The sequence below is a fragment of the Coptis chinensis genome, chromosome 7 (genome assembly GCF_015680905.1).
Source record: "Coptis chinensis isolate HL-2020 chromosome 7, ASM1568090v1, whole genome shotgun sequence".
Classification (NCBI taxonomy): Eukaryota; Viridiplantae; Streptophyta; class Magnoliopsida; order Ranunculales; family Ranunculaceae; genus Coptis; species Coptis chinensis.
Genome location: NC_141462.1, coordinates 65,870,286 through 65,894,785, shown reverse-complemented (window position 1 = coordinate 65,894,785; position 24,500 = coordinate 65,870,286). Strand labels below are relative to the sequence as shown.

The following is a 24,500-nucleotide window of genomic DNA, read 5'->3' as shown; positions in this document are numbered from 1 at the left end:
TTGATCGAAAGGTGCACATATTACGACACTAATTTCAACCATTAGTGTAAAATTGTAAACAAAACATTGACACAGAAATGGTCACAGTGAAAAGCAAGCAAGGTTGTGTTGGAAGATACAAAAGCGTGGGCATATAGGCACGCTACTGTAGCACAGTGGTAAGACAATGGGAATCACAAAAAATATATGGCTCATCCTACAAATAGTTTTTAAAGCACCAAAAATTAGATACCATTGGTTTCTCCAACAGGTCACAGTGATTAACAATTTAACATAACATATACCAAATAAAGAACTAGACATGGTGTCAAAAGCAAATTTAAACTAAATTAGATGAAACAGTTCCTGATCGATCAATCTCACACATACAAATTAATTATGTTTTTGTAAGTTAAGACTTCCTCGACATGTCAGTGAGTCGAGCCAACAGACAGTGGTGACACTGAAGACGATGGCCAGAGCTGTGCATTTTTCACTCGTGAAACGCTAGCTAGCACGCTTAATGGTGTAACATCCCCAACCACTGTCACTTTCTTTGTCGCGAAGTCTATGCTGAATGATGTTACCCCTGCTCACAATACCAAAATCCATAAACAACACGTATCTTTTTAAACTTAAACCAGCACTTTGATGGTATTAAGACTAATGTTGTATTTACAGTTGTTTTGCTGATAGCCTGATACAGTATAGCCTTTCAAATATACTGAAATATATGGCAAATGAAAAAAGGAGGAACAAGAGTACCTTCCATTCTAGAAATGTGTTTTCTAACTTTTCCTTCACAACCCTTGCAGTGCAAAGACACCCTTAGAACTACAACCTACAAGAATCAATCAAGCAAGACTTGAGGAAACTATAAACATATAGCATAACGGTTCTAATCTATAAAGGGGACTTCAAATCTAAACAAACCTGGTTGTTACGCCTAGTTGATGAAGAAAGCTTAGCAGCAGCAGCAGATTCAGTTGAGCTAATAACAGAAGCAGGCTTGGTTTTTTCAATGGGAACTAAGGCAGATAATGGGTCGAAAACATCGAAGAACGGCCTAGGGGTGTTGCTCAAGAGGTACCTAGATGACCCTGGAGGAGTAAAAAGGTCACTGGGCTTACTTGAAGTGCTCTTCCTACTCTTCTGGTGATAAGGTAAAGTCTCTGTGGGTGGTTGAGAGGAAGATTGGTTCATACTTCTGCTTCTTCTAACTTCTCTAAGATGGGGATTGTGTCGATCGATCGCTCGACCGCTTTGTTGAACAATGGATCTTTGATCCATGCTCATACATATGGCAGTTGAAGCTTGAGATGCACAGAAGAGATCGACTCCTTTCATTCTTGTCATGACTTATTGGTACTGCACTGAAGGGATGTAATGGTTTAGTAAAACTGCATTTGCAGCTAAGAAAGAACTTCCAAATGAAAGGACCAAGCATGTCCTGCTTTTAAGCTTAATTTTGTCAGCCAGGAGAGAGGAAAAATGAAAAGAAAAGGCTGGCCAGGCCCACTGGAATTGGAGATTAAAATAAGAGTAGAGGATAAATGATCTATGTCAAAATTTTAAATCCCCTATGTTATGTTCTACTTTCAGGTTTTATCATTATTGTTGTTTTCAGTACTGTTAGTTTTTCATTCTGAGAAGAGGCGCACACGCGCTCAACTATATAGCCAGGACCAAGGGGCGCACGCGCCCAAGCCGTGAAAAAAAAGTTAGTTTTTTTTTTTTCAACTTTCGCGAAACAACAGTATTAGAAGTTGGAAAAGTAGAGGGCGTGCGCGAGCTCCAATATGCCTTGCCCAAGGTGCGCACGCTCTCCACCGCATTTACAGAGGCTTCGATCTTTTTTGGTCTAGTATAAAAACATAAGTTTTTTTTTTCTAAAGAACTTAACCTAACCAATATTAGAACAGAGACAGAGATTGTAAGAGTGCATTCTAAGTGAGTGTTTGAGTATTCATTTTTTGTGAGTGAATTGAGAGCTCTTGTAATATGTTACTTTGTGCATCTAGTAAAGCTTGGAACTCGCCGGTGGACATAGGTACATTGCCGAACTACGTTATATCCGTGTCTTGTAGTTTGTTCTCTTTTACATTAGTCTCTTTACTTTATATGTTTGTTAGTTGATATTGAGAAGTGTTGGGATAGTACTTGGAAGGTGTTGAAGTTTTGTCTTGAAAGAATGATCAAACCTTGTGTAGGGTTGATCTATTTGGAGTGGATAGCATTGTTTCCGCATAAGTTATCCACAACAATTGGTATCAGAGCCAGATTTACGACCTAGGATTTTGAGTTTTGGTGAAGAACCATAGTGCTCAAAATTTGTGTAGACAAGGTGTTTAATAAAATTCCCAAGTTTTTTTTTTTTGGGTTATTATGTTTGACTTAAAAAATGGCTTCCAAGATGTCAAATGCTAGGTTTGAAGTAGAGAAATTTAATGGAAAGAATAACTTTGAGATTTGGCAAGTCCAAATAAAGGACATTCTCATCCAACAAAGTTTGCACAAGGCTTTAAAGGGGATTAAATCAAAGGCGGCGAATATAAGTGATGATGATTGGGAAGAGTTCTATCTACAGGCTTGGTCATCAATCCGGTTATGTCTTGCTAATGAGGTAATGTATAATGTGATGGGAAAAAATACTGCAGCCGGTATTTGGCTCAAGCTAGAATCTATGTATATAACCAAGAGTATGACGAACAAGATGTACCTTAAGAAGCGTCTTTATCGATACATGATGGTGGATGGTTCAACGATGCATGAGTACGTTAGTGAGTTCAGTCGACGCCTCGCGGATTATTTGAATGTTGGTATGAAGATGGATGATGAGGATCAAGCGGCATGTTTAATATTCTCTTTGCCTAAAAGCTATGAGCATCTAATGACTACATTTATGAACATAGAAGATGTTGATATTGACAAAGTTAAAAGTGTGCTTCTTTCTTATGAGTTGATAAAGAAGACACGAGTTGAGAATATCATTGATGCAGGACAAGGGCTAGTGGCAAGAGGAAGGTCGTATGAAAAGGCCTCTACAAGCAATGAGAGGTCTAGGTCCAAGTCAAAGAAGCCACTGAAACATGTGAAGTATTATAATTGCGAAGAAAAGGGGCATTACGCAAGTAATTGTCCTCACCTGAAGAAAGATAACAAGAACAATGGTAAGAAGAAAGTTAAGGCTAAAATTGAGGCAAGTTTTGCTTTAGGCTCTGAAGTGGAAGATGTAAGTCTTTGTGTGTCCACATCACAAGACTATATGATGGATCGGTGGATACTTGATTCCGGGTGTTCCTACCATATGTGCCCGAATAGAAAGTGGTTTGCTTCCTATGAGACCATCGATGGCGGTTCCGTTTTGATGGGTAATGACCATGTGTGCAAGACGGTTGGGATTGGAACTATACGGGTCAAGATGCATAATGGTGTTATGAGGACTCTAAATGATGTGAGACATGTTCCTGAGCTAAAGAAAAATCTTATCTCTCTTGGTACCTTGGATTCCAAAGGCCACAAGTTTGTGGGGGAAGGTAGAGTCCTAAAGATTGTTAGTGGCTCTTTAATTGTTATGAAGGGTCAAAGACATGGAACCTTGTATACTTTGATAGGTAGTATAGTGATAGACGATGTAGTAGTGGGTGCATGTAGTGATGATTCTGAGTGCACTAAGATGTGACATATGCGTTTAGGGCATATGAGTGAACAGGGTTTGTCTGAGTTGTGTAAGCGAGGGTTCTTGAAGGACTTGAATAAGCCAAGTATGGGGTTCTGTGAGCATTGTATCTATGGGAAGCAGTGCAGAGTCAAGTTCAGTTCAAGCAAGCACACGACAACATGCATCAATCATTGATTATGTGCATACGGATGTTTGGGGACCCTCCAGAGTGGCTTCAAATTAAAGGAGGTAACCGTTATTATGTCTCATTCATTGATGATCATACTCACTATGTGTGGGTGTATATGATGAAAACGAAAGATGAAGTGTTTGAGATATTTAAAAAGTAGAAGACAAAGGTTGAGAATCACACATATAGGAAGGTGAAGACTTTAAGGCTTGACAATGGTACTGAGTATACATATGGGCCTTTTCAAGAGTTTTGTGCACGACAGGGTATTACTAGACACTAGACAGTCAGGGGCATGCCTCAGCAGAATGGGATGGTAGAGAGGATGAATAGAATCTTGCTTGAAAGAGCGAGATATTTGTTGTCTAATGCTAGTCTAGGAAAAAAGTATTGGGCAGATGCAGTGTCCATGGCGTATTACCTGTATAATAGGTCACCAGTTCCAGCTATAGATTGCAAGACGTCTTATGAGGTGTGGTCAGGTAACCCAGCTGATTATAGTATTTTACGAGTGTTTGGATCGACTGCTTACTACCATGTGAGGGAAATCAAGCTAGATCCTAGAGCTAAGAAGGCAATATTCTTAGGCTTCACAAATGGGATAAATAGATATAGATTGTGGTGTCTAGAAGACCATAAGTTCCTGGTCAGCAGAGATGTTACCTTTGATGAGACTTTCGTGTTATCTTTTAGTAAGCTGGAAAAAGCTGGGCAGAATGGTGAGTCTATAGAAGTTCAAGCTATTGAGCTTGAGTTGTCTGATGCAGCAGATGACTGGTTGGTTCATGATGAGGTACCAGATCATGGAACCACACAGTAATAGAAAGAAGAGCATGAGCATTCCGTAACTTGTAGTGGCTAACCTTAGGCCAAAGAGACAAGTTAAGGAAGTGCACAAGTATGGGCACGATAAGCCGATGAAACATTAGGGTCAGGTGGATTTAGTGGCATATGCATTGAATATTAAAGATGATGAGCCAGATAGCTTCAATGAAGTTGTTAGAGATGCTCATTACAGAGATTGGTTCGTTACTATGCAGGAAGAGATGGAATCTCTTCATAAAAATCACACATGGGACCATGTTTTATTACCAAAAGGCAAGAGGACTATCGGCAGTAAATGAGTGTTCAGAAAGAAAGAGGTCCTTCCTGAGTCTGACAGTACATGATACAAGGCACGAGTGGTAGCAAAGAGTTTCTCACAGAAAGAAGGAGTCAACTACAATGAGGTATTTTCCCCAGTGGTCAAACATACTTCCATTCATGTATTATTAAGTTTAGTTGCTCACTTCAACTTGGAGTTAGAACAACTTGATGTGAAAATTGCTTTGTTGCATGGAGACTTGGAGGAAGAGATCTATATGAGACAACCTGAAGGTTTTGTTGTTCCTAAGAAAGAAGATCATGTGTGCAAGTTGAATCAGTTATTGTATGATTTAAAGCAATTGCCAAGGTGATAAGAGCCTAAAACTGTAGTTTTAACACCTTAATAACATTACATATAGACCAATTATGTTTATAATAAATAAGAGTTAGTATTGTTTACGTACTTTTGTATATTTCAGGTTTTGGAATCAATTATATGAAGAAATATGTCACTTTTGCAAGAGAAAGGAGCAAAAGTTAGTTGCTAAGAAGTTATATGGTTAAAGCCCAAGTTTCAAGGAGAAAAAACCTTTTTAAAGCCTAGTCAAAGCTGAAAAGTCAAAGTCAACACAGGCAGAAATAAAACATAAAAATTAATAGAACTTTCGCACGTCGTATTTTTAGACTCGGACCTCGGAATTGGGCCTATTTTATGTCAAAATGACCGACTCGAAAAGAGATTTCTAATGGTTTAGGCCTTGATCCAATCAGGGAAGTAAAAGTGGGCAAAAAGGCTGTTGTAGTAATTTCCAGCAGAGAAACCCTTTTTGGACTTAAGTAATTAGGTTTTGGGCTTGATTTAGTGGCCCAAAACATAGCTCCAAAGTCCATGTACGAAATTGTAAACCTAGCCCTCTCCTATATAAAGAGGACTAAGGCAAAACTCTAACTCTCTCACCTATTAGTTAATTAGTCTCTTGTCTCTTAGTTTTTATTTTAGTAAACCTAGTTTATGTTATTTAGCCTCGCTACCATTAATAAAATCCAAGTTCATTATATTCTTCTATCATGTCTTCTTATTCTTATTCTTTTATTTATGATAGTCCCATGATTCATAGCTAAACCTCCATTAGAGGGATTTGATTGAAACTTGATGAAGACTTGATGTGTTAGTATAGAATTATTGTTTTAAGAGTTTCAATTTTAGAGGGTAGTTCATTCACATGAGAATGGGTTTAAACTTCCTCTCATGCTAATTATTAGTTGGTTAGAGATTCCATGAATAATTAGTGATAAAAAAGACCTAACTTTTATGTTGAACTTTGTGTGAAAACATAAATATTAGGGTTGCAATAAAAATCTATACTAGCATGTTAGGGATTAATCAAGGTGGATATCAAATCTCCTTAGTCCCTTCTTCTCTCATTCACATATTCGTATTTAATTGCCATAGTATGATCTACAATATCATAAGTAGTTATTCCCACATATTAGTCTTATTAAACATTGCTCTCATTAATATTGTTGAATTGTTTAAGTTAGTGAAATTATTACGTTCTAAGCAATTAGGAGTGGAACGAATCTTGACTCAAGTTATTGCATGATAATCGAGAGTAGAACTTTGACCTAAACCTAGAATAATATAGTATAATTATTCCTAGCATAATTAGTTAAGATTAGGTAAACGTCTTATTTTAAGATTATCACAAGGCAATGGTACAAGCGCTTTGACACGTTCATGATGCAACATGAGTATACCTGAAGTAAGTATGATTGTTGTGTTTATTTTAGTAGGCTTCGTGGTAATGACTTCATCTATCTCTTGCTTTATGTGGATGACATGCTTATTGCTTCCAAAAGCATGGTGGAGATAGACAAGTTGAAATCTCAACTTAGCTCTGAGTTTGAGATGAAGGACTTAGGTGGAACCAAGAAGATATTGGGCATGGAGATTGACAGAGATAGGAAGAAGCGACGGATAGTTGTATCTCAGAAGAAATATCTTCAGAAAGTAATTTCTCGATTCGGTATGGAGAATGCAAAGTCAGTTTCTACTCCTTTGGTTGGGCATTTTAGGCTTTCAACTAAGTTCTCTTCTAGGTCGGTGGAAGAACAAAAGCATATGGCTCATATTCCTTATGTTAGTGTAGTGAGCACTTTGATGTATGCTATGATCTGCACATGCCCAGATATTTCACAGGCAGTCAGTGTTGTAAGCAGGTATATGACAAATCCTGGTAAGCAGTATTGGGAGGCAGTGAAATGGGTATTGAGGTACTTGAAAGGTACCTTGGATGTGGGATTAGTTTATGGTGGAAGTACTTGTTATGTCAATGGTTACGTGGATTCAGATTATGTAGGTGACCTAGATAGACGACGATCAACTACTAGTTATGTGTTTATGATGCATGGTGCACCGGTTAGTTAGAGGTCTATGTTACAGCTTACTGGTTGCTCTATCTATGATGAGGCGAGTATATGGCGATGCGAGAGTAGGTAGTGAAAGAGGCACTATGGCTTCGAGGTCTTCTAAATAATATGAGTATTGAACATAACAATGTTGCTTTGTATTGTGATAGTCAGAGTGTTATTCATTTGGCGAAGAACCAGGTTCATCATGCTCGGACCAAGCATAATGATGTCTGTTATTATTTTGTGCGGGATGTAGTTAATGATGGTGATGTAGCACTTGAGAAAGTGGACACCCATGACAATCCTGCTGATATGCTGACGAAGGTTGTCACTGGAGTTAAGTTCCAACACTGTTTGGACTTGCTCCAAATCTTACATGTTTGATTAAAGCCTTTTGTGCGCATGGCCCTTCGGGGGGTTTGACAGCGAGTTTCAGGATGTTGTTTTGAAACTAGTGACTCTTGGTGGATTTTGTGTTCGGCTCGATTTATGTGTTAAAACCTCACCGAGGTGGAGAATGTTGTTTTCAGTACTGTTAGTTTTTCATTCAGAGAGAAGAGCGACGCGCCAATCAGTAAATAACAGAAGTGAGCCCGACGCTACCACGCCAATAGTGAAAAAAAGAAGTTTTTTTTTTTTCAGCTTTCGCGAAACAACGAAGATTGGAAGTTAAAAAGTAGAGGCCAAGGCTCTCAATATGTCTTGCCCAAGGAGCGCACGCACTCCACCACATTCACAGAGGCTTCGATCTTTTTCGGTCCAGTATAAAAACATAAGTTTTTTTTTTCTAAAGAACTTAACCTAACCAATACTAGAAGAAAGACAGAGATTATAAGAGTGCATTCTAAGTGAGTGTTTGAGTGTTCATTCTTTGTGAGTGAATTGAGAGCTCTTGTAATCTGTTACTTTGTGCATCTAGTAAAGCTTGCAACTCGCCGGTGGACGTAGGCACATTGCCGAACCACGCTATAACCGTGTCTTGTGGTTTGTTCTATTTTACATTAGTCTCTTTACTTTATATATTTGTTAGTTGATATTGAGATGTGTTGGGATAGTACTTGGAGGGTGTTGAAGTCTTGTCTTGAAAGAAGAATCAATCCTTGTGTAAGGTTGATCTATTTGGAGTGGATAGCATTGTTTCCGCATAAGTTATTCACAACAATTATGATTTTGATAGGCTTTTCATTATTAATCAGTAATTAGTTCTTATAAATCGAGTGCATGGAGGTTTGGCGTAAGTATGGAAGAGCATTACTTTGTAAAAAACATGTAATACTGTATTAACTTATGATCTCCTCATTATTATGAAGATCATTATGTCCAAAACTCAAACTGTCCTAAAGTTTTGGACCTTACTAGACGGCTAAAGATTTTCGCGATTTTGAGATCCACAACTTATGACGATGCCTATTGCCTAGTGTTCAATCGATTAGCCGATATAGTTTGACAAGTTTGTTCCATGTAGAACCAGAGGATTCAATTTAATTTAGTGTATATTTACTTGATTGAATTCTAAAGAGATTACAATTGTTTATATATAGTTTACAAAATAGGAAGCAACACAATTCGGTGGCTTGAGAAACACGGGGCGCGGGTCGCGCTCTCGCTACTGGACATCTTGAAAGCTTTGAGGCGGGGGTCTACCTATATACACTATATCGGAAAGCAGTCGCCCTCCTATATGTAAAGCGAATCTGACTTTCTACACTCCCCCTCAAGTTGGTGCATAGATGTCAATCATGCCCAACTTATCAACTGAGCTGTCAAACACCTTGTGGGATACACTTTTGTTAAGAACATAAGCTAATTGCTCCTCAGAGGTTACAAACGGAAAACGAATAACCTTCCTGTCAAGATTTTCTTTAATAAAATGACGATCAACCTCCACATGCTTTGTTCTATCATGCTGAACTGGATTATGTGCAATTTGAATGGCGGCTTTATTATTACAATGTAAATCCATATGCTTTTGAAGTTCGAAGCCCAATTCCATCAAGACAGTACGAATCCATAACAATTCACATACTCCCTGCGCCATACCTCGAAATTCAGCTTCTGCACTCGATCTGGCAACAATTTTCTGCTTCTTACTACGCCAAGTGACAAGATTTCCACCAACAAAAGTGAAATATCCTGATGTAGACCATCTATCAGTTTTATCGCCAGCCCAATCTGCATCTGTGTATGCAACAATATCGAATGCATCATACTTTCCAAATAGTAAACCTTTGCCAGGTGCTTTTTTCAAATACTTCAGGATACGAAAGACTGCATCCATATGTTCTTCACTAAGACTGGTATTGATTTTCGCTACAGGTGTGAAAGTCTCCTCGTAATCAATTCCATAATGCTGTGTATATCCCTTGGCAACCAATCTTGCCTTATATATATCAATAGTTCCATCTGCATTAAGCTTCACAGTAAACATCCAACGACATCTAACAGTCTTCATTCCAACAGGCATATCAACTACCTCTCATGTTACACTCTTTTGAAGGGCTTCCAATTCTTCATTCATTGCTTTTTTCCATTTTGAATCTTTCAAAGCATCCTGCACGTTACTAGGAATAGATACAGTAGACAATTGATTTATGACAAGTGCATGGGTCTCAGAAAGGCTATGGTTAGACATAGAGTTAGCTATAGGGTATTTAGCATTGGCTTTGATGTCTGGTTCATATTGTTTCTTAGGAACTCCCTTACTAGCTCTTTGTGATTGTCTAGGTTCAAGACTTTCTATCCCAACAGACTCATTAAAGGTTATAGGAGATACCTGAGGTGGAGCATTCTGATCAAGATCTTCAGTTATTGATGTAGAAAGGGAAATGTCGTGTACTATAGTTTCAAATACATCCAGATAATGTGCTTCTGTCTCTACTGTTATAGGATCAATTTCTGCTTCAGGAACTTCAAATCGTTCCTCCAAGTGTTCCAATTCTTCAAAGACATCAGGATTCTCTTCACCGCCACTTTCCCCCTGAAGGGAAGACTAGGAAACTCCCCCTAAGTAATATGGGTCTGATTCATGGAATGAGACATCAAGAGATATATACATCTTGGCATTAATTGGATCATAACACCTATACCCCTTCTGAAACTCAGCATAACCCACAAAAATACACTTATTCACACGAGGATCAAGTTTACTTCGTTCTGGTTGTGGGATATGAACATAAGTTGTACATCCAAACACCCGAGGCTCCAAGTTAGGCATAGATGGGATGGACAAAAGTGTATGGAGTTTCTGATAAGGATTCTGGAACTCAATTACCCGTGAGGGAGTACGGTTGATAACATAGGCTGCTGATTTCACTGCTTCACCCCAATAGGATTGAGGTACATTCATGCCAAACAAGGAAGCACGAACAACCTCCAACAACTGCCTGTTCTTTTGTTCGGCTAAACCATTTTGTTGGGGGGTACCGGAATTGGAGGTTTGATGACGAATTCCAATTCTTTTGCAAAATTCAGACATGAGGCCATTCACAAATTCTCCACCATTATCAGACTGAAAGACCCTGATAGATTGTTGATACTGCGTTGCCACCATTTTGTAAAAATCAGTAAACATCCCATATATATCACTTTTGTTTTTCAGTAACGACACCCACGTCATGCGAGTGCAATCATCAATAAAAGTCACATAATATCTAGCTCCAGAAAATGAAGAAACTTTGGCAGGACCCCAAACATCAGAATGAATTTTCATAAAAGGAACAGGACATCTATTAATACTTAGTGAATATGAAATACGGTGGCTCTTGGCCAGTTCACAAATATCACAATGAAACTCAGACTCACTAACAACTGAAAATAATTGAGGTTGCAACCTCTTCAAATAACTAAAAGATAGATGACCTAACCTACGATGCCATACCCATACAACTTCTTTTGCATTCTCGACCTATTAACCTGATTAGCTTGCCCCAGAAAATTCTTTTGTTTCTCGCCAGTTTCTGTCAAGTCCAGGTAGTACAGTTACCCCTTTCTAACACCATAACCAAGAATCTGTCGAGTCAGAATGTCCTGAAAAACACAGAAAGATGGATAGAATGTCATAATACATGCAAGTGCGAGGATAATTTGACAAACAGACAATAGGTTATAAGCAAGAGATGGAACAACTAAGACAGATTCAAGAGTGAGGGTTTTAGATAACTCAATAGACCCTTCTCCGCTAATTGGAGTTGGAGTACCATCAACAGTAGAAACAGCGGTCTGAGGTGAAGGTCTAAGACTTTTCACAAGGTTAGGGTCATTTTTCATATGGTCAGATGCATCTAAATCAATTATCCATGTATTATTCAAAATAACCTTACCATTCATACCTGATTGTGCGACACTAGCCGAAGCATTGTCTCCATTCACAACATTAGCAATGGCGGCCTTGCTTTTTCTTTCGTGGCCTCTTCGAGAAGTCCCACTAATTAGAATAACCAATCACTTCATAACATCTCTCCTTGCTATGACCCAAGTCTCCACAAACACCACACTTTTTATCTGCCCGAGGATTTGATTTACCTTTAGGATGGCGTGGAGGACTAGAAAAAACTGGAGGAATTGTCTTGCTATGAACAGCCAAGACAGAGGATTCAGTTGATACAGAGCGCCCCATAGCCTGTTTCTCAGATTGTACCTTACGAATATAAGCATAGCTTTGTTCCAAGGAAAATTTAGGTTCTTTCCGAAGGATCTCTCCACGCACCTGATCATATTCCTGATCTAGGCCACGTAAAACATATGAACATGCATTCTGAACATCGTGGACGTTTCATGGACTACGGCTTTGCTTGTTATACGGGAGGTCACCCTCTGATCAATCTCCTGGAACATAGCCACCAATTCGTTGTAATAGGAAGAAATAAGTCTCCCATTCTGCTTCGCTTCAAAACACTTTATATTCAATTCAAAAATTCGAGTTTCATTAGAGTCATCATAGAAGGTCTTCTCCACAGCCTCCCAAATATCTTTTGCAGTAGGAAGACGAATATAACAGTTCATAAGAAAAATCTCCATCGAATCAATAAGCCAATTTTTTACCTTTTCATTATCTGTTGCCCAAACTTCATATTCGGACGATTTCATAAACGGTTTAACCTTTGCGCCAGTAAAATAACCAAGCTTTCCCCTTGCTCCAATCTGCATTCGCATGAGAGGAGCCCATATAGTATAGTTGGACTCATCTAATGGAACAGTTTTTGGGAACGCTGAGTTGTCTTGTGGGGTGTAGTGGTGATGAATGATGCTTGAAGAATTGTTGTCAGATTCAGCCATTGTAGAAAAAAAACGATTTAGGGTTTTGAAGAAAATAAAAAAAAAAAAAAAAAAAAAAAAAAACTTTGTGAGAAGGGTTTAAGATTTAAGGATTCAATGCAGCGGATTTCAATGGTTTGGCTCTGATACCATGTAGAACCAGAGGATTCAATTCAATTAAGTGTATATTTACTTGATTGAATTCTAAAGAGATTATAATTGTTTATATAGAGTTTACAAAATAAGAAACAACATAATTCGGTGGCTTGAGAAACACGGGGCGCAGATCGCGCTCTGGTTAGACTAGAGAAGGGCGCGGGTCGCACTCTCGCTACTAGACATCTCGAAAGCCTGAGGCACGGATCGCGCCCTATACACACTATATCTGAGTGCAGGTCGCACTCTATACACAAAAACCATAATACAACTTTCTACATTCCAAGCCTACTGACTCTTGCAAATAACAATAATTTTACTTGCAAGTGATGCAGCGGGTTATATAAGCATATGCAAATCTTATCCACACTCAAATGGTTGCCAAATTCCGCAGAGCAGTCATCTATATATTGAACTGGTTGTTGCAGCCGCTAAAACGTTGACAAATAATCCCAGGTTCCTAACTAGCAAAGGACATTTTAATGTCTGCGTGTCTGTGACTAGCAAAGGACAAGATGGATACTATCTTAATTGATGTCCAACTGTAGATATATTAAAGTGATCTCGATTTTCTGATTTCCAATCTTTGCCCGTCCAGTTTTGCTACGCCAATTGATCCTTGTCCGATCCAGCCATCCGAAAATTTATATTACGGAGTAACCAAGATTTAAGGCTTGGGGCATAGTCGCATAGATGATATATAGGAGCTGGTAAATTGTGTAATTATACAATGTACACTGACTTAGTAATCCCCACTGTTTCCATGAGGCTACGGGTTCAGCCGATTGAAGCCTCAAAAATGCCCATAAACATTAAGAGTTGAGCGGGTTGTAGCTCTAGCCTATAGGATGGAGAAAAAAATTGGTCTGGTCTGATTCTGAAGCAAATAGTATACTCCTTTGTAGTCGCCATAGTATAGGGATCGAGTTCTCATAATCTCCGAGTGAAGCTTAGCTTAGCTTGAAAAATGATCTAATAATAAATCAGCCATCCTATCTATTATAAATGATCTAATAAATAAGGTATTTTCCTGAGTAAATTTTCATCTAATCATTTTATTTAACAATGGAGGACTCTGTACAAAGTATCGACCATTGTTCACTACTTTATTCTAGCTCCACAGTAAGCCATGATATCTGTAGCAGTTCTTCACTTATTTCCAGGTTGAAGTGATAATGCATAATTTATGTAAAACTTGGTGTCACTCAGCTCCTCAATTTTCACAGTGCAGAACATAGAGGTAATGTCATTTATGTGTCGTAATGGTGTTAGCAGATGTTAATTTAATTCCTAATTGTAATAAACTACTTTTACCAAAAGATTCAAAGGGAAAAGTTACCTGTACAAATTATTAGTAATTAGAAACAAAAGTCGATTATTCACTCACTGGTTACTAGTCTTGCCGATAGATACTTTTTTCATTCTTTGTTACCGTTACCATCCGTTCTCTCTTATTTTTCTCTATATCACAAATGGGATTTGATTCTTTCTGTTATTAAATTGCTGCTAAAGCAACTAAAGCACTTCCGTTAATCATGACTTTAGACATGTTAATAGTTTATTTAGTGCTTATGTGAAAAAGTTCCCGTGATTATCTGGTTCATCTTGCATGTTATTATATATGTGAAGTGCAATTGGCCCCCTACTGGGTTAGTTGGATTCGTTGGATACAAAAGAGTATCAAAGGTGTCACTGACCCTGAATATATTGGGACGCATAAGGTGGGGTAGTGACTTTCCTAGTCTTCGTTTCTTTTTATTCTTTACTTAATGGAGGGGTCTAGAGACATGTTAAAAATAATACGTAAACAAATTAGAGCATTTGTCAGTTTTAGATTAGCCTAATTTTTTTTGTAAATATGATCTTGAGTTTTTTTGACTTACGTTCCCACCAACTTATCGAATTCCCCACCAACTTATCGAATTAGACTTCCGTCTCCAGTTTTTTGCATATTAGACTTACGTCTCCAATTTCATAGCTGACTCAACTGTTTCCATTTTGTGCATGTGTAAAGACACATTTACCCATGAGCAGGCAAAATAACGAAAATGCCCATTGACTCTATCAAGACCAAAAGCTTGCAAATTGACACATGGCATCATCTCTCTCATTTAATCCAACGAACCCAAATATTTTTCCTAAATGACACCCAATACCCTTGCTAACTTGAATTGACCAAACTACCCTCAATCATTTTCCCTCATGTGCCACGTGTCAACATCCTGTGAAGTGAAATCAACGGTTCATAAATTTTCATGAAATAGTTGGTTCATGCAGAATCAGACCATTAGATTTTAATGTTGGGCTCTGCTCTTCCATCTATAAGTAGGATATGCATCTGTAACTAGAAATGGATGCAATTGACTCGTCCAAAGCACAAATGGGAGGTTGTGGTGAACTTGTCTCGTCCAAAGCACAAATGGAGAAGGTATTTTCTCGACTTTGTACCTTAATTCAGGTGGCAATGGAAAACTAATTAAAGTTGCATACTGTTAATTTCAGGCTCGTGCTTGCTTCTCATGTGGAAAGCTTGATCATTGGTATGATAGATTCCCTTGGATTGACTCTCCTTGCAAGACATGCAATACAGGTCGTTTTGTGAAAACTTCATAACAACCTCATTCAGTCAAACCTCCTCGTTGCCTATTACCTTGGGCGGTAATTTCTAAACCTCCTCGCTACAAAGTGTAAGAGGATACTTGTGTGTTACTAAACATGCTTGGATGATTATATGATTTACATTTCAGTCTCATCTTTATATTAACGTTAAGGCTAAACCCGAGCCCTAAAAGAACAAAAAGTGGGATTAAGCCCCACTTTAGAACAGGCGTTGCGTGAAATGTTTGTTACATAGACCAAACTAAAAGCATAAAATCAATCAAGCAAAGCCAATCTAGTCACGTCTATCAGGACAAACATCTAGCATGAACAAAGAGAGTAGTGAACTACCATATTCCAGTGGGCCAACCACCTTCCTCACTCCCCTCCCTCAGAAATTCTGTGGGTGAGATTCTTGGTGGCACACCATCTGGTGAAGTAGCGATCTTCTCCTTCAATGCGTGTAGTTCCCAAAATTTAGTTTCGCGCCCACTGTTAAATTCAAACAGGGCATAGTTTCTAATCTATAGATATTGCATGCAAACTTTACAAAAACTTCAAAGCTACAAACGAATTTCGCTATTTGAGCATCCAATACATTTGTGTGCGCATATAAGTATATTCTAAATAGTCTCACAACCATGCATGAGACTACGCTTAGGCTATACAAAGTTTAGCGCGTTTAAAACTTACCCACGTAGGAGAGCACGTCGATCTCGACATACTCCTATTTCTCATCCCCCAACTACTAGGATGGAGGACGAAGTAGTTCAAGCTGAAGAGCCTCTCTTTAGCTTCTACACACCATTACAAGATGGACCTCCATCTTGTATACGACTCACACAGCTCAATAGCGATTTTCACATCCCACCGAACGTGTTCAATCTCTTACCTGTCTTTCACGGTTTCGAACACGAGTTACCGTATGAACACCTACGCCAGATACATGAGGTATGCAGTACGTTCAATCATCCGGGCATTTCTGATGTTCAGGTTAAACTGAGAGTGTTTCCCTTCACTTTAGCTAGCAAGAGACACGATAAGCTTCTATCGCAGAAGCCTAATTATTTCGATACATGGGAAAATGTAATGTTCTCCTTCATGAAGAAGTACTTTCCACCGAATAAAAGAGAGGAGATAGTAAGCAAGATAGAGTTCTTCAGACAGAGTTCGAGTGAGACATTCTTCGAAGCATGGGATAGATTCTCTGACCTGCTCCATTCATGTCCTTACCATAAACTAGAAAAATCCACTCTTGTCCAATGTTTTTTCAAAGGTCTTCTCCAAGAACACAAAGTCACACTGAATATCATGAGTAATGGAAATTTTTTAGATAAAGGTGCTACCGAAGCTCTAACCTTTCTTGAAGACCAAGTAGAAAAGAGTACTCATTGGGGCGACACAAACAATTCCAGAATGACCCAGCCCAATACTTCTAAAGCCAATGGTATCTTTGAGGTAAAATCCAATCCAGAGATGAAAACACCAATTGAAACCCTCACAAGAAAGATAGATGCCCTTGCAACCAAACAAAAAGACCATACTCCCCAACCAGTCATGAACATTGATATAGCACCATGCACTTTCTATCTAGATCTAAATCAAGTATCTACCCATTGTCCCTTGCTCAACAAGATAGCATCACTTCAACCAGAAGAAGTTTGTGCTTTCAATGTACCAAATGCACCATGGAGGCAACACCCAAATTTTCAATGGAATACTAATCCATAAATCTAACCACCTCCAGGGTTCACAAATCATGTCAAACCATAAAATACATTCAATCAGTTTAGACAAGGACAATGTACCTACAACAATCAAAATAAAGCAATGGTTTCATCCAACTTTAACCAAAACTACAAAAATCTACCAATCAACAACCAAAGAGACTTAGTACCAATTGCCCAACCTACTAATGTCCTATTAGACAAAACATCCGAGATGATGCTATCCTTGATGCATCAACAATCTCAAATCTTGGTGTCCATACAACAATCTCTAAGCCACCTAACTCAAAAGAATGCCCAGAAAGGTGTGTTTCCAGAACAAGCAGTTCCTAATGCTAAACAATCAAACTCAGCATTGGAAGCTACAAGCACCTAAAACACTATCATGAGTTATGGTCTACGGATGTAGAAGAAACCATTCTCGAAGATCCTATCTATGAGGATTAAATCCTCTGTCACGTGATGTATTTCCAATCATTTCATTCCCTTACATCTGTTTCTATGGAATACATCAGAAAAGGTAATCGAACCACTCCACTTGGAGTGTGTGGTTGTAAGTGCTGGAGCCTTGAGTCTATGTATACTTGCATATTCCTTTTTAACACTTTTATTTGTAGTTTGAGTAGTGTACCTCTATGGAGCAAGTATACAATTTTCTTTTTTTTTATTTTACACTCTTTTTGTTAAAAATAGCTTTTCCTTGTTGTTTTTATAAATTTTTTTGGTTTTTTCAGTGTTTATAATTGAAGATTCTCGATACAACACTAGTCATGTGTTTTTTCCAAAATGGGCAATGGATTCTACACAGACCAACCCCTAGAAAAATACAATCTAGGGGCGGTTTGAGATCAGTCTTGCTTATTAAGGGTCGCCTATATCACCGTGATATTCGTACCGGTGAGGACATTCCATGTCTTGCACAGTAAATTCCCCAACTCGTATAACTAAAGCTCTGTCTGTATGGATTGGGTTCACTCGAACCGACATGAAAGTTGCCTAAGACAATCTGTTATGGTATGTTTTTATCACTGCTTTTGTACTAGTCCTTTGTATATATCTCTACATAGTTTTCAAAAACTTGAGGATATAAAAATTTAAAATCTTACGTCCCAGAGTAACCAAAATCATACTGGATAAACGTATGATTTTATCTTCTTGCAAAAACCCTCTATTTTGTTAGAGATATCTTTTAAGAAAAACAAGAACAAAAAAAAAAGGCTCGACAAGGCGTCAACTTCTAGAATTAAACAAATGGTGTAACCCAAAGTGAAACCATGATCTGTTTAATTCTATCATGCACCTATCTATTATTGTCTCGAGAATCTGACGTTAAAATACTCATTTTGTACAAATATTTCAAAAATTTCCCCCTCTTTTCTAAAAACTCCATAAAATTTCTAGCTGCCAAAAATTTCAAAAACTTCTTTTCTCTCCCCCTCCTTCTACAAACCTTTCAAAATGTCTAAAAACAATTCTTCTCCATTGAGCAAGGCTCAATGTAGACGTGTACCTTCTAATTCTGAAGCTTTTGCATCTCTTCCGATTGATATTAAACATGATATCTGGAAGAGAATTCACACTATCACACCTGGTGTAAGAAAAAGTTCCTATGCCCACAAACGACGTGTAGTTAGAGAGAATTGGTGCTTGAGATGTCAAACACCAGACTGCCCTGGGTTTCAGCAGATAAGCGAGGGCTCAGTATTTACAGTCTACATGTGTCTTACATCAAAACACAGAGGCCAGCTTCATAAAGTAATCAAACCATTTGGTTGGGATTGACTCGAGTCTTGGGAATCTGACTAAAAAAGACCCACATTTTTACAGTTTTTCAAAATATAATCCAAAAAAATTAATTAATATTTAATTTCATGTTTGTATATTCTTTCCACCATCCGTTCCTTTTGCTCTCATAACACTCTTTTTGAATCATTCTGCTATTCGTGCACTTTGTTTTCAAGTTGGCATATTCTATTCTTTTTAGAGCTCATTCGTGTATACAGCTTATGTCATGTCATCTTCACGCTTTGAGGTGTTCATCTATCATCTTGTGTGTCATACAACCTTAGATCAAAGCATGTGATATACCATTGGATATGTTTTTTTGCGCTGATCATTTAGACAGTTCGTTTGTCCGAATCAAACTGTTAACGAAGCGGGGATTTGCATTTTATAAGTTACGAGAAGGAACATGACCTTTTCGGTATTTCCACATTTCATATGGGCTTGGGCTAAAAATTTCAAACCTTAAAAGCCCAACAATCGACGATCATACGTGGGTTTAAATTCCAACCATGCGACCGCCCGACGTACCATCTTTTTCACAAAAAACCGTAGCGTACGAAATCAAACCCGACACGCGCCAGCGCCTACCCAACCTGCACCGCGCCTCCTTCTTCACCAAATTCAAAACAGTTTCTACTACCACTAGCAAACCTGGCCTTCACCCCACCTCATATCCACTTTCAATTTAACCAAACCATCATCCCATGGCTGCCAATCGAAAGATTGTACCCAAAATGGATTTTTCTAATCTATTTGATTCGGAAGTTTTTTATGTTTTCTTCAAGAGACAGATCCTTAGAAGAGGTTGGAGTTCACTCTTGCTAGAACCCACCACTCATTACTCCCTTTCTCTTGTTCAAGCTTTCTATCGCGGCTTAGCTCACGATAAAGAAGGCTTGGTTACCGTTTCATTTGGGGGAGGCACTCATGTGTTGATTAGGCAGGCAGTTGGGTCAGTTTTGGGTATCGAAGCGCGACACAAGGTACCCAAGAGTTAGCAATTCTATGGCACAGTGTTCGATTTAATACATGTGACTGTGTTAGATGGCGAGTACGTCAATGGTTCCACCTGTACGAGGCAGACTTCTTTGAGGAAGAACCAGTTGGCAGTGGAAACTTGGATTGCACACAACCTAGTGGGGACGATGAAACCTTCGGATATAAGTAAGTCGATCCTTCAGATTCTTTGGATTTTACAGACCCGGAACAACAGGTTCTGTATTAGTTCTTTCCTGTGGGACTAGCTTTCTCAGTCTAGACGGAGTACTGCTCCCCTTCCTACCCTTGTAACTAAGCTCATGCTTAGTTGGGGAGCAGCAGTTCCGAGTGACTTTGTGGTAGTAAAGTCTGCCACATTCACTCCTGTCTGCCTTCATTGCATTCAGCACAACTGGTCCCCAGAGGTTGTACAAGAGATCGAGCACGGTCTCGATGATGATGAAGCTCCACCTCCACCTCCAGTAGACTAATTTGATCCAGGAGCTCTGTCTTAGTTCACGCGTCCCTTGGACGCTTTACGATTCATGCATGAGGGTCAGCGTAAACTACATCAGTATTTGAGTACAATTCAGCAATAGCAGCACACCTTTCAGGCCAGCACTCTCCAGATGCTTCAGGAGCTGCGAGATGAGTTTGTTCCATAGGCTTCTACGCTTGAAAGAGCTAGACGAGAGGGAAGAGACATGAGTAGCTCAAGTTCACCTTGACGTCGTTAGTTACCCCGCGCAGATTCTGATTAGGCAGCTCCCTAGTGTCCGCATAGATAGATATATTTGTTTTAGTTGTAGTACATGTCTTTACTTTCTACGCTTCTAGTTTTTGTTAGTATTATCTATTATGTATGTCTGTGTTTTGTGGAATGTATATGGATTTGTGGTATATGAGCAAAAGGACATACAAATACATCATGCCCAAATTTTCTTATTTTCTACACTATACATGTTTTTACAAATAAAATTAAAAAAAGCCAAAAATTTCATGTTATAATAAGTACGTTCTTTTACTTTTTAGATAAACCATGTATTTCTCGTTCTATATCTATCAGCCCACGCTCCAAACTTGTTTAGGGGTGGTATATTTTTATAACGAAGAACAGAGTCCAGGTTACTGCCGTTTTTACTCATGTTCCTATGGTAATCTCTTTTCTTTTCTTCATACTTCTGTTTAGGGGTGGTATAGTAACATTCTTAAAAAACTAGACATTTATTATATAGCATTTCTTATATTAGATATATTAAGTATATTTCTATATTTCTTTCTTTCTTAAAATATTTCAAAAAGACAAAAAAATATTTTTTCTGTTTAGTACTAAACGTCTTGTTCTCCTTTTTCTATGATGAATAAATGGTTTACAAGTCTCATTATAGCAATAGAGTAAAGATTCGTTCTTTGAACTCACACTAATATATATACAATATAGTTTATGCATCTTTTCATGAATGGCATGCATCAGCATTTGATTGTATATAGCAGTGAGTTTGCGAGAGCAAGGTTAGAACAGTTAAGTTCCATATCTTGTGAGAATCTAGCCAAAAGCCTCATCTGAATGATTATTGAGTGATAAAACAAGGATGTCCGGATAGATAGATAACACGTCCATTTGCTTGATCACCACGCCATATCCTAGGAGAGAATTTAGGCCTTTTTTGGATCGATATAGCCAAATAAACGTTAAAAACTGAAAAAGATAATTTTTCCTCTAGTTACCCCCCTTGAGCCTTCACCAATTTCTAAAAGCCTTTTTATTTCTTCGCCATCAATCCCTAACCCGTTACTACACACAATAAAAAGCGTACCCAGCTAAGGAGTTGAGAATTGGATGAACTGTAAAAAGAGAAGAGAATGCCTTGTACAAAAAGATAATAGTTAGAAGCTTCGAAAAGAAAAGAAAGAAAATCGAAATCACCCAAAAATTCAAAATCAAAAGGAGTTGAATTCAAAAGAAACAAAAGAAAAGTTAGAACTCCCAAAAATCAAAATCATATGGAGTCACAAAGCCAAAGGGCTAAATAATTAATCACAAATTCAGAAGCAAAGAACAAAACGAGGTTCTTCTCTAGTTACAAATATCCTGAAGACCCAATTTCTCAACTTATCAGAGTTTGTCTTCCCTTCCTTTTATTTTTAAACCACTACCTTAGCCCCGTAATTCCTAATAAAAGACCTCTAGCTCAACTAGGAATAAGATGGTGTGATAGTAAGTGGATATTGTGATCAACCGACCCCGGTTTCCTTGGACGTCATTCGAGTATGTGAGGAATATAATTGCCCTCTGCACTTGAGAAAATGAAACTTGAGTGAATCTATCAGTGAGTTGTGATTGCAACACACCCCTGTAAGAACCCATCTTAAGGACGCTCTCCAAAAGTTTTAGAAATGACTCTGCTTTTGCATTCCACCGCTCATGTTTTGCACGTTTATCTTTAGATGATTAAATTATTGTATATATATAATTTTGAGTTCAAAGGAGCTTTTCTTTATTCCCCTGCTAATGAGATGTATAAAAACCTTTGAGAATAAATAAGGAAACGAGACCCTTTGTACTAAATAGAGGAAGTTTGTAAGTACATTCTTTGGAAAACTCTCACGAGCCTTAAGCTCGTTCACTAGGGAAGTCTTAGTGGTTTAAGGCCTTGTTACATATGGTCAATGCAATCGAACTCCGCAAAATGAGACTAGTATAATAAATCACACATTTGTGATATTAGTTTTTCTCTCTCATCTTTGCTTGAGCTAGGAAAAGCAAAATGTTGTTTTAGGGTAGTTGATTAGTCCCCAAATGTGTGTTTTATTACCTTTATAATGCTTTAAATATGCCATTCTTATGCTTAATGAACAAACAACTTATAGCTTTTGCTACCTTTTGCAGGATACATGCCATTTATGACTATATTCCTAATACATACATTTTAGCCCAAAAAGGATTTCTATTGACGCTACTTGGGAAGATTCCAGCTTAGGAGCAAAAGTGCCGAAAAGTCAATGTCAACTCTCAAGTACTCAGGACAAAAAATTGAAGACCCAAGGACTCAGGACTAAAAGCTATGGACTCAAGGACTTAAAGACAAAATCAAGAATTCAATTGTATGGGCTTAGATCAAAAGCCCACTAAGTTTAAAGGTTGTTTCTAGAAGGAAGGGGCAAAGATGTAGTTGGTGTCCTATATAAACCAAAGTTGTAGAGAAATAATATTACCTTAGAGTTGATCTTTGGTCATTAGGAGTAGGTAATATGTTTTAATTTAATAGTGGAATTTGTTATTTACTTGTTTTCCATTTTTATGTTCTTCAAGCTTTAGTGATTAAACTAAGTTATTACTTCTCTTCAATACAAGTTTTCATTACTTCTCTTCAATACAGGTTTTCATTTCTTCTCTCATCTTTTATTCAATCCCAAAACACTAGCCATACTCATTTGACAAGTTCAAATGAGTATAACTTTGTGAGAAAGATATCTATAAAACCATTTCCATACATATTTTGCAATCAATCCATAATGTAGTTAAGATTTTAATTATTCTAGATAAAGAACTAGTGTTTCCACCATTAAAACTCAAGAACAAGAGTAAGAGAGACTAGAAAATAGTAGAGAGAGATTTTCCAACCATCAAATCATTCCTCCAACCTAAGGATTTAAGATGAACAACAACAAAATCTAACACCACTATCTTCTAATATCATCCCGGTCAACTCGTAGCTCGATACATCCAGAGCCTCGCACTCTATAGTGCACAAGAGTTCGACTACTTGCAATGCCACTTGTTTCCTGCAAGCCTGAAAGACAGAGCTCTCGACTGGTTCTACTCACTGGAACTAAACTCCATCGATAGCTTCGAGAAGCTAACAGACCAGTTCGCTAACCATTATGTCCACAACAGACGTAAGAAAATTGACCTCGACTTACTCTTCATGTTGTCTCAGAAGAGCGACAAGTCAATCCACTCCTTCTTAGGACGATTCAAGACTGAGTTACTGTCTATGGATAGCAACCTCAAAGAGTCCTTTGCAACCTTGGCATTCACCAAGGCGATCTAGAAAAACACCTAGCTATATAAGTTGCTCATGAAGGAGCATCCTGAAAAATTGGAAAACCTGTACACCCGCATGTACAAATATATCAAGCTACAGGAAGCTTTAGACCACGAAGGTGAGCAAGGGGAACTCGCAACAATCTCAGACGCCGCCCCATCCTTAAAAAAGCGACCCAAACCACAAGGACAGAAGTCTAGCACCAGAACGCGGCGAAACGTGAGTTCACTGTGCTGACAAGATCTCCAAGCTACATACTGGAGAAAATAAAAATAGTGGCATATTACCGACTTGAGGTAAAACGGCCAGAAGACACACCAGGAAAGCCGTATTGCGCTTTCCATAAAGCAAAGTGCCATGAGACCAATGAATGCTACGGGCTCAAGCACTACCTTCAATACCTCATCAAGGCAGGGCATATCAAGCACTATACTGATATTGGCGATGGTGATCTGCGCCATAAGCTCATGGCTCACAGAGAGCGAAGCCGAACTCCACAACGCAACACTAACAGGGAATGCTCTTACGCTCGAGGACCCTCAAATGAGCGATCTCATCATGAGCGCTGCTAGCACTCATCTGACAGAGATAATAACAGGACGATCAACATGATCACCTTCCAAGAC

The 24,500-nt window shown here is 38.4% G+C and overlaps 2 protein-coding genes across 2 annotated transcripts; both read right to left on the bottom strand.

Annotated features, from left to right (window-relative positions):
* Nucleotides 1-206: 206 nt before the first annotated feature.
* LOC147488442 (protein SODIUM POTASSIUM ROOT DEFECTIVE 2-like) lies at nt 207-1,470 on the bottom strand. Its single transcript, XM_086571055.1, has 3 exons — nt 913-1,470; nt 745-820; nt 207-568 (listed from the first exon to the last, which is right to left on the bottom strand). Exons 1-3 carry the CDS (start codon nt 1,333-1,335, stop codon nt 411-413), a joined length of 657 nt encoding a protein of 218 aa, XP_086427181.1. The 5' UTR covers nt 1,336-1,470; the 3' UTR covers nt 207-410.
* Nucleotides 1,471-9,042: 7,572 nt separating this feature from the next.
* Nucleotides 9,043-10,878, bottom strand: LOC147488441 (uncharacterized). Its single transcript, XM_086574381.1, has 3 exons — nt 10,600-10,878; nt 10,102-10,305; nt 9,043-9,741 (listed from the first exon to the last, which is right to left on the bottom strand). The coding sequence occupies exons 1-3, from the start codon at nt 10,876-10,878 to the stop codon at nt 9,043-9,045; spliced, it is 1,182 nt and encodes a 393-aa protein (XP_086430507.1).
* Nucleotides 10,879-24,500: the final 13,622 nt, after the last annotated feature.